Source organism: Elephantulus edwardii, unplaced genomic scaffold (genome assembly GCF_000299155.1).
Source record: "Elephantulus edwardii isolate Elephantulus edwardi_28Jun2011 unplaced genomic scaffold, EleEdw1.0 scaffold00066, whole genome shotgun sequence".
NCBI lineage: Eukaryota > Metazoa > Chordata > Mammalia > Macroscelidea > Macroscelididae > Elephantulus > Elephantulus edwardii.
The window spans coordinates 8,269,220-8,278,165 of record NW_006399816.1 but is presented as its reverse complement, the minus strand read 5'-3'; the positions used below and the strand labels follow the sequence as shown (position 1 = coordinate 8,278,165).

Below are 8,946 nucleotides of genomic sequence, written 5' to 3'. Positions count from 1 at the left end.
CTGGCAGCTGACAGACACCAAACAGCTGGTGCACAGCTTCGCTGAGGGCCGCGACCAGGGCAGTGCTTATGCCAATCGTACCACCCTCTTCCCGGACCTGCTGGCCCAGGGCAACGCGTCCCTGAGGCTGCAGCGCGTGCGCGTGGCAGATGAGGGCAGCTTCACCTGTTTTGTGAGCATCCGGGACTTTGGCAGTGCTGCAGTCAGCCTGCAGGTGGCAGGTGAGTGCAAGGTAGGGAATGGTGAGAAGGAACACCCACGGCACCCTGCACCCCTCAGATATCCTACATTCACAGCTCACCCACCACTGAGCCCCCTAGATCAAACCCCAGTGCTGATACCCTGCACACACAGACCCCTCTTCTTTTACCTCCCTTCCCTTGCCCCTTGTCCAACCCTGACTCGTGCCCTCTGCCCTCCTGCAGCCCCCTACTCGAAGCCCAGTATGACTCTGGAGCCCAACAAGGACCTGCGACCTGGAGACACGGTGACCATCACGTGCTCCAGCTACCGGGGCTACCCCGAGGCCGAGGTGTTCTGGCAGGATGCTCAGGGCGTGCCCTTGACGAGCAATGTGACGACGTCGCAGATGGCCAACGACCAGGGTCTGTTCGACGTGCGCAGCGTGCTGAGGGTGGTGCTGAGCGCCAATGGCACCTACAGCTGCCTGGTGCGCAACCGCGTGCTTCAGCAGGACGCCCATGGCTCCGTCACCATCACAGGTGAGGCCACTGACCGAGAGCCAGGAAGGATACATTTTCCCAAATCAGACCTTGAGCTGGAATTTAGACACCAAAACAACAACAGACCCTCACAACTATCGAGGTGCTTCCAACTCAGTGGCCCTTCATTGAGCTTCCAAGATTCCATCTATCTTTCTGGGAGGACACTGCCCATCTTTCTGCCACAGAGCAGCTAGTGGATTGGAACTGCTGACCTGTTGGTTAGCAGGCAACAAGTAACTTGCATTATGCCAGCAGAGCACCTTAGCTACACTGATCAAAAGACTATTTGAAAATCCCTTTCACACTTTTCAGATATTTCAAATTGTCCCCAACAAGAAATCCTTCAGGGACTTTTACCAGCTGATAAGAATAATTTGTAATATTTTCTTTCCTGAGAGCGCCTTAGGTGGTACTTGTGCTTCTTCAATAGAAGACAAAGTGCACGCCTGGAATGTGGAGAGGAGGGCGGAGCAAGGGGGCAGCCTCAAGGCAGCCTGGGGCTATGGTGGTGGAGTGATTGCCAAGTGGAATCTCTCCTGAGGATGGGAAGGTATTACTACCTCCACAGGCGCTACTTGACTCTGAAAGCCTCAGAGACAGCAGCGCTTCTCCAGGCAGTCACACCCCACTCATCTGGGCCACTGTCTGCTCTGCAACTCTCCTTCCTTCCAGCAGAGGTGAGCGCCTTGAAATAACTGGGACTGGCTCTGCTGCCCCCCTGTGGCCAAATGCTAGATGGAGGTCACCTACTTGCCTAGTCCCGCAACCTCTGGTTTCTTTTATCCTAACCAGAGCATCCTCCCTGAGCGCGTGCTCAGGCCCAGCCCGTCAGTGTTTGAACCTAGTCCTTGTGCAGCCTTGTTTGCTCAGGTGGACTCCTCAGTCTCTCCCCCTAGGCCAGCTGGGCTCTCCCAGGCACCACCTTGTGCACTCCAGGGCTCGGACAGTTGGTTCTTTCTGTCTGGTTCTTTTCTCTTCTACCTGTGCACTCATGCCATCACACCTAATCATCTATCCCCTAGTTTCTGCACAATCTCAGGACTTACTGACTTGTTGCTGCTTTGCAACAACAAAGTTGTTGAGTGGAGCCTCACCCGGCCCTTATAAGCCCAGAGCATATGCTTCAAGCACTCAGCTTCTAGGGGTTCAAGGCTCAGTTCTCTTATTCTGGACGTTTCTTTTTGAACTAACCGTGTTCCTTTGCTTACCCCTGCCCTAAAACTGACCCCATCCTCTTCCTGAAGACCCCCTGGGCCCTGGCTTGCTGGATGGGAGTCACTCCCCTGGGCCCCCTGATGCTCTGAGAGGTTGACTTGACCTTTTGGAGAGGCAGCACATGGCCTGCTGGTGGAATGGAAACACTGTTCACAGGAAATAACAGAGAAACTCAGGGTAGAGAGACAAGGACTGGAGTGCACTTAGGGAAGGAGAGAGTGCCAGGAAGTGGTCAGGGAAAAACCTCTTGGGGGAGGTTTGAGTTGAGGAGCCCTGAAGGATGATATCACTTGCACCCTGGACTGAACTGGAGACTTGCTGGACTGAGGTGGCTGAGCGTGGACATCAGCATGGTTGTGGGGAGAGTATTGGCTCTGCCTAAAAGAATAAGCTGTTTTAAATTGTTTATGTAGCTAACCTTTTCATGTTTTTGTTGTTCACCATCAAGTTGGAACCAGCTCATAATTGACTCTCCAGCGGGTTTTCAGAGATAGTAAATTGCATGGCAGAAAATGCCAATCCTCCTCATGGTGTATTCAAACCATGTCCCTTTGGGATTCAACACCACTTCTTATCTCTAGGCCACCAGAGCTCCTTAAACTACTGATCACAAACAATAGCCACCCTTTACACATGTGTGACATTATGAATTCTAGGAAGTGCTTTTGTTTAGATCGTTGTTCAAAGCCCATTTCACAGATGCAACTGAGGTCTTGAGAGAAGTTATTTTCCTCAGGCCACGGAATAGCTTGGCATCTTCGGGAGAGTCTTTGAAAATCAGAGAAATGATTAAGGACCTTCTTCCCAGACACATGTTATTCCATATCCAGACTTTGAGGGTTCCTGCCACCACCCCCTAAACACATCCATGGGGTTCTGTGGACCCCAGTTCCAGTGCCCTGCAGTGAGTGGACCAGAATCCAACTTTGGCCTGTCGGCCTAATTTCATTCTCCCCGCCACCGGCCTCCTGTTTCTGTGAGACCACGTCTGGCCTACTTTGGAGCCCTTGGCCTGTATTTTGCGTCAGGGAGCTTTGTGCCTTGTCTGAACATTCTGGGATTCAGACTTTGAGGCAACCGGCCCGGCCTCTTCCACGGCTGCGGGAGGTTAGTGAAGCTGGCTGCCCTCATAGCCGCATAGGTGTGACTCAGACAGAGTGTTTGTCTGGGGGGCGGGGGTGGGGTGGCTTATGGAGCAAGTCCTGGCTTGGAGCCTGACGACCTACGTCCGAGCCCAGCTCCGACCTCTGCTGGTTGAGTGGGGTCAAGTCTGACCTGTGTTCCAGGCACTGACACCAGCCTGAAGGTGAACACCGATAAGCCCCTCAAAGTATTTTTGCGACTCTATTCTCTTTTCCACCTTAGGGACCCCCCATCCTGGGATCTCAGGGGTCTTTACGTGTAGTCTTGGTCACCCAGGTCAACCGCTGTCCTTCTCTCCAGCTCATACTCCAGAGTTAGTGGAGAGCTATAAAAGGTTCTTGAGCGTCACTTTTCAACTTTCAGGTTTGGGTCACCATGGCAATATGGATGGATGGGAAAGGGGTGCTGGGAATGTAAGTGAGCTCTGTTCATAGTGCGAGCGTGCGGCATACATGAGGGCCAGATCCCCAGCCCTGCTCACACCACGTGTCACCCTCAGGCAACAGTCTCTCCTCATTCTTCCCCCCACATCCCTCCCCAGGACAGCCCATGACATTTCCCCCTGAGGCCCTGTGGGTGACCGTGGGGCTCTCCATCTGTCTCGTTGCACTGCTGGTGGCCCTGGCCTTTGTGTGCTGGAGGAAGATCAAACAAAGCTGTGAGGAGGAGAATGCAGGTGAGTGAGAATGTGTGTGTGTGTGTGTGTGTGCGCGCGCACGTGTTCAGGCTCGGGCATGCTGGCTTGCCTGTGACCTCCCTAGAAGTGTGTATGAAATGACAGTATGGGTGTTTGTGCACACTGGACTGGAGTGAGAGGGTGTGTGTGCAAGTGTGGGCCTGTCTGTCATTGTGCACATACAGCAGGATATGTGTGTCTGTGAGCGTTGACTGGCAGTGAGTGGGTGGATGTGCAAGGCTAAAGTGTGACGAGGGAGAAGTGTGGTCTGCAGATGAGAAGAAGTGTGAGCGTAAGTCCAGGAACGTGGTGAGTTTGTGTGTGAAGAGAGGGAGAGTTTAGAACATGGCAGCGGAGCAGCACAACTGTCGGCGCCTCGGTGGCTTTGTGACCCTGTGCATTTGGGAGCAGATAACCTTCACCAGGCTGAAGATCAGTGTGAGTTCACTTTGCCAATTGGTAGATGGCAACTTGACCTTAGTGGATGTGTACACTGACCGAGGTTAGTGATAGCTGAGTTAGCTCTGGTGATTGGTGGACGGATGGGTGGACATTGGTGGGTGGAAAGTTGGCTCCACTGGAGTGTAGATGGGTGAACATGGCATGAGAGCAGATGAGTAATCAGAAACTGAAGAGGACCAGATGTCAAGAAGGAAAGTGATGGGTCAGCTGACAGAAGGACGAGGAACTGTGTACCAACAGCTGAGTGAGCTAGGAGAGGGATGAGTAGATGGATGGATGGACATACGTGTTGGAGGTGATGGTTGACTGGGTTGTTGGGTTGGTGGAGGGGTTAGTAAAGGGTCCTTTGCTAGTTGAATGGTGGGCACCAGGTGGGAGCTAGGGCACTGCTCTGCTCTGTTCTGCTCTGTGCTGGTCTTAAGCTCTGACCTTTGGCCCAGCATTTGGATCACAGTCAAGCCTGCCCAGGTCCCAATGACCTGCACTCTCAGGTTGGAAGTAACAGTGATGAAAAGGAGACGGAAAAGGTTTTTGGTTCACTGTCTTCCAGGAGCTGAGGACCAGGATGGGGATGGAGAAGGATCCAAGACAGGTGAGTCTGAGCTTGGAGCTGACCTTCTGGGCTGGGGAGAGTCCACAAGGAACAGAGAGGATACCACAGTCTCAAGAAGATAGATTTGCTTTAAGATTCAAATGAAATATGTAGCCTGGCCTGAGGCTTCTCAAGCCACAGAGAATCCTGTTTACTCACAGTTAGATCTAGAGGTCCAGCTCCCATGATTCCTTGTCCAGTGGTCCTTTGCTCCATTTTCTGTCTACTTTTACCCACCCACTAGGGCCAGTTCTACCTCTAGTGACCCTGAATTACAGAATCTGGTGGCTTCCTAGAGGTGGACTCAGAAGCCAGGGCAGTCCTGGCCATTGACTTTGGAGTCAGACAGCTTGAGTTCAAGTTCCACTTCCTATAAGCTGTGGAGCCTCAGGCAAATCACTTCACCTTTCTATTCCTGTTTTTTCATCTGTGAAATGAGCACAGTAACAGGGTCTATCTTTATAGGTCATATGAGTTATATTAAAAACAATGTTGTTGTGTGCCATCGAGTCACCTGCAACTCATAGTACCTTATGTACAATAGTTCTGAAGCCTGCCCTGTCCTGAGCAAGTCTTACTGCCTCTGGTACACCTAATCCCATTGCCCCAGTTACTATGTCAATCCATCTCATCCGAGGTCTTCCTCTCCAGCACTGTCCCTCTACCCTGCAAAGCTTGGTGTCCTTCTCCAAGAACTGGTCCAATAACCAAAGTAAATGAGACAGAGCTTTAAAATCCTTGCTTCCTAGGAACAACTTGGTTTCACCCTCCCTAAGACAGACCTATTTGTTCTCCTAGCAGTCCATGGTATATTAAGTACTCTTTTCCAGCACCACAGCTCAAAGGTATCAGTTTTTCTTCTGTCATCCTTAGTCACTGTCCAGCTCTCTGATGCAATGCATAGCAAGTAATTGCAAAGGCTATGACCTGGATCAGGCACACCTTAGTCTCTAAACTGACATCATTGCTCATTAATTACAGTAATACATGTAAATTATTAAATGTGATAATGCATGTAAAGTACCTATACCTGTCACTGAGTGACAGCTCAGTACTTTGGAGCCTTGTTTTCAGGCAAATGGTTAAAGATAGAATCACTCTAGTTAGAGGGCAGATAGCTTTGGGCAGAAATGTGCTTTGTTATTTTGGGCTTCAGCTTTACCATCTGTGAAAAGGTCAGTCTGACCCCTATCCTGATGGTGGGACTGGTTTCATGCTCTATTTAGGATAGGAAAGTGGTTTGCAAAGACTAACCTAATGCTATGAGGAGACAAAGCAGGAGCCCAGCTTCTGGTGGGGCCTGATTATTTTGTGGTGGCGCCCTGTAGGCCACCACTTCCCTTTCCAGGACCTTCAGGGCTGGGAGAGGTAGGGCCCCACCGAGCTATTGGGGTCGTTCCCTCCCTACCTCCATAGAAAGGATGGCAGAAAACTGACACCTGGGAATGCTGTAAATCATGCTAATTAATTCTGGTGCCCAGATGTGGCATTGTGGAGACAGCCTTGGGATCAGGCCTCATTTTTCATGCTCAGAGGCAGAAGTGTTGTCGGAAAGGAATGAGTGAGGAGAAGAGAGCTGTTTAGAGATTTGCTCAGATTTGGTTCCGCAGCGGTCCAGCCTTACCCATGATGCCTGTGTCCAGACCGATCTGTGGATGTCTGTGCCCGGCCCCACCTATGGATGGATGCCTGTGCCCAGCCCACCTATGGATGCCTGTAGATATATCAGGTCCCCCATTTAACTCCCTGCTCTGCACTTATTTGTGGAGTGGGCTCTGTACATTTTCACATCTCTAGTGCCTTAGTGTAAGCAGAAACTTACTGAGTTGTTTTGTTTTGTTTTTAAGAAAAATATCCCTGTCGTTAATTGTTGTTGTGTACTGTTGAGTGGGAACCGACCCGTTGCTGACCATTCACTGGGTTTTCAGAGGCAAGAGGAGATTGCCCTCCTTCTTCAGAGCAGCAAGTGGATTTGAACCATGTGGCCCTCGGGCCTTTCACTGTTTCTGTTCAGACATTCCTCTAGGTCGTATAGCCCTGGTGTACAGGTTGCCATATGGTGGTCACTTGTGGTTGCTGTGAGGCTGAACACTGTGACACTGATGTGTCAAATGCATTAACGGCTGGTTATCCAATGCGGACAGAGATTGGGGTGGAGCTCCCCGATTAAAACAAGCTTGGAAGGAGGAGTGGCATCCACTTCCTTAATAGCTTGCCTCTGGAAACCCTGTGAACCTGGAGAGAGGATGAGAGACACCCAAGCGTTGAGGACTCTTCTTCATAGGGTCACTATGAGTCACCTGCAACTCGACAGCACTTCACAATGACAACAACAACAACAATAGCGCCTTAGTAGGGAGCTCTATTGGCTTAGTGGTAAGGAATTGAGCTGCCCACACAAAGGTGTTCAGTTCGAATCCACCCGGTGCTCTGTGGGTGAAAGGTGGGCAGTCTCCTCCCATGGCATTTACTGCCTCTGAAAACCCACTGAAGGGTCAGCTGTGGGTTGTGCCAACTCAACAGTACATGACAAAAAGAAGCAGCACCTCCTTAGTGAGCAGGGTGATTGTGTTCATTCTATAGATGCAGAAAACTGAGGGCTGGAAAGGGAGGTGGAACTTAGGACTCTTTCCCTGGTGCTATGATATGGTGCCTCCACCTTCCCCACTCCTCCCTGCACTTTCTCCTTCTAGCCCCCATGTCCTCCTCACTCCTGCCCCTCTCCCCTCTGCTGACCCCCAGCATTGCCCCCTTCCGTGGTCCTCCTCTTATAGCGTGTTCCATCCTTTTTTTTTTTTTTTGTTTTGCAGCACTGAGGCCTCTGAAACACTCTGAAAACAAAGAAGGTAAAGACATGTGCATAAGACTGTGGGCCTGTGTGTCAGAAATTGGGGGGTTGTAGAAGACTGGGGGGTTGTTTTCTGGTGATCCAAGCTTCACTCTCCAGGAGAGCGGCCTTGATTCCCCGCTGTGAGATGGCACGGGGCTGAGTAACCGAGGAACCCCTGTTAGTTGGGATGCAGGTCCCAGCGGCCATGTCGATGTTCAGGGCCAAGTCAATGTTCAGTGGCGGTAAAGGGGGCCTGGTTTGGGGCCTGGGGCATGAAGATAAGTGACCCTCCCTATTGTTATGGACAAAATGTAAGCGTAGAGGAATCAAACAGATGGAGACCAGTTTGGATTTTGGAGAATGTGGCCGGATGTATGAAATGGTGGGCTTCCCAGTCCAGTTCCATCTGGGGCCTGGTCTCAGGCCAACAGGACCTCAGAGGCAGACCCTGGATGGGAGAGTGGTCAAGGGTACTTCCCCTGCAAACAGATGAAGTCCAGGAATAGGAAGAGAAGGGGCAGGGCCACATGGCTCAAGAGTGGAGAGAGGCCAGGGGTGTGAATTTCAGAAGCCAGAGAGAAGGGGAGCCCCCCACAGCATCATTCTTGGGGTGACTGGTGTAAAAATGAACAGTTGGGAAAGAATTTCTGGCTAGAGGAGGGAAGTGAGTCAGGCCTTGGAGGATGGATTGGATGGACAAGGCAGGGGGAGGTAAGAAGGGAAAACCGTTCTAGCAGAAGGGGCCAGTTGGGAGGTCGCTGTATGTAAAGTGAGTGACCCATGGGACCATTGAGCATGGAAGGTGAAGACAGAGGCTCCCTCGGGCACCTCTGCTGTTATGTCTGAACCCCAGCTCCTTGCTTGTTGCTGGGTCTGTGAGGGCAGTGGTTGGCACAGAGTCAGCTGAGCTGACAGCCAGGCTCCCTCCCAATGCCAGCCCTGAATCTGTGTCCAGATCCTGGGGTTCTAGTACAGCCCACCCACTATATGCCCTAGACTAGAACTTGTCATGTTTAATATTGATTTCCTCCCTTTCCTGAAATGCAGATGATGGACAAGAGATAGCTTGACCATGAGAACCCGGGAGCCACCACCTTCTCCAGCTGTTCAGGGCCCCCTGTGTGAACCCAGGCTGGGGTTTTCTCTGCCATCAAGAAGCCCCCTCTATTGCGACTACTCGTTCTTCAAACAACGCGATACACAGACTCACCCCCGGCTCTTCCACTTCATTTCTCCAGTGGACACGATCCCCACCTAAGTCACTCACCCCGCTGCCTTATTTCTCTGGTGACACGATACATCA

At 51.4% G+C, this 8,946-nt stretch overlaps 1 protein-coding gene across 1 annotated transcript; it reads left to right on the top strand.

Annotated features, from left to right (window-relative positions):
- Position 1: 1 nt before the first annotated feature.
- Positions 2–8,713, top strand: CD276 (CD276 molecule; the record flags this gene model as incomplete). Its single annotated transcript, XM_006888393.1, has 6 exons — positions 2–221; positions 426–722; positions 3,625–3,759; positions 4,772–4,813; positions 7,624–7,659; positions 8,691–8,713. Coding segments are annotated over 6 exons (753 nt in total), but the record flags the coding sequence as incomplete, so codon positions are not given.
- Positions 8,714–8,946: the final 233 nt, after the last annotated feature.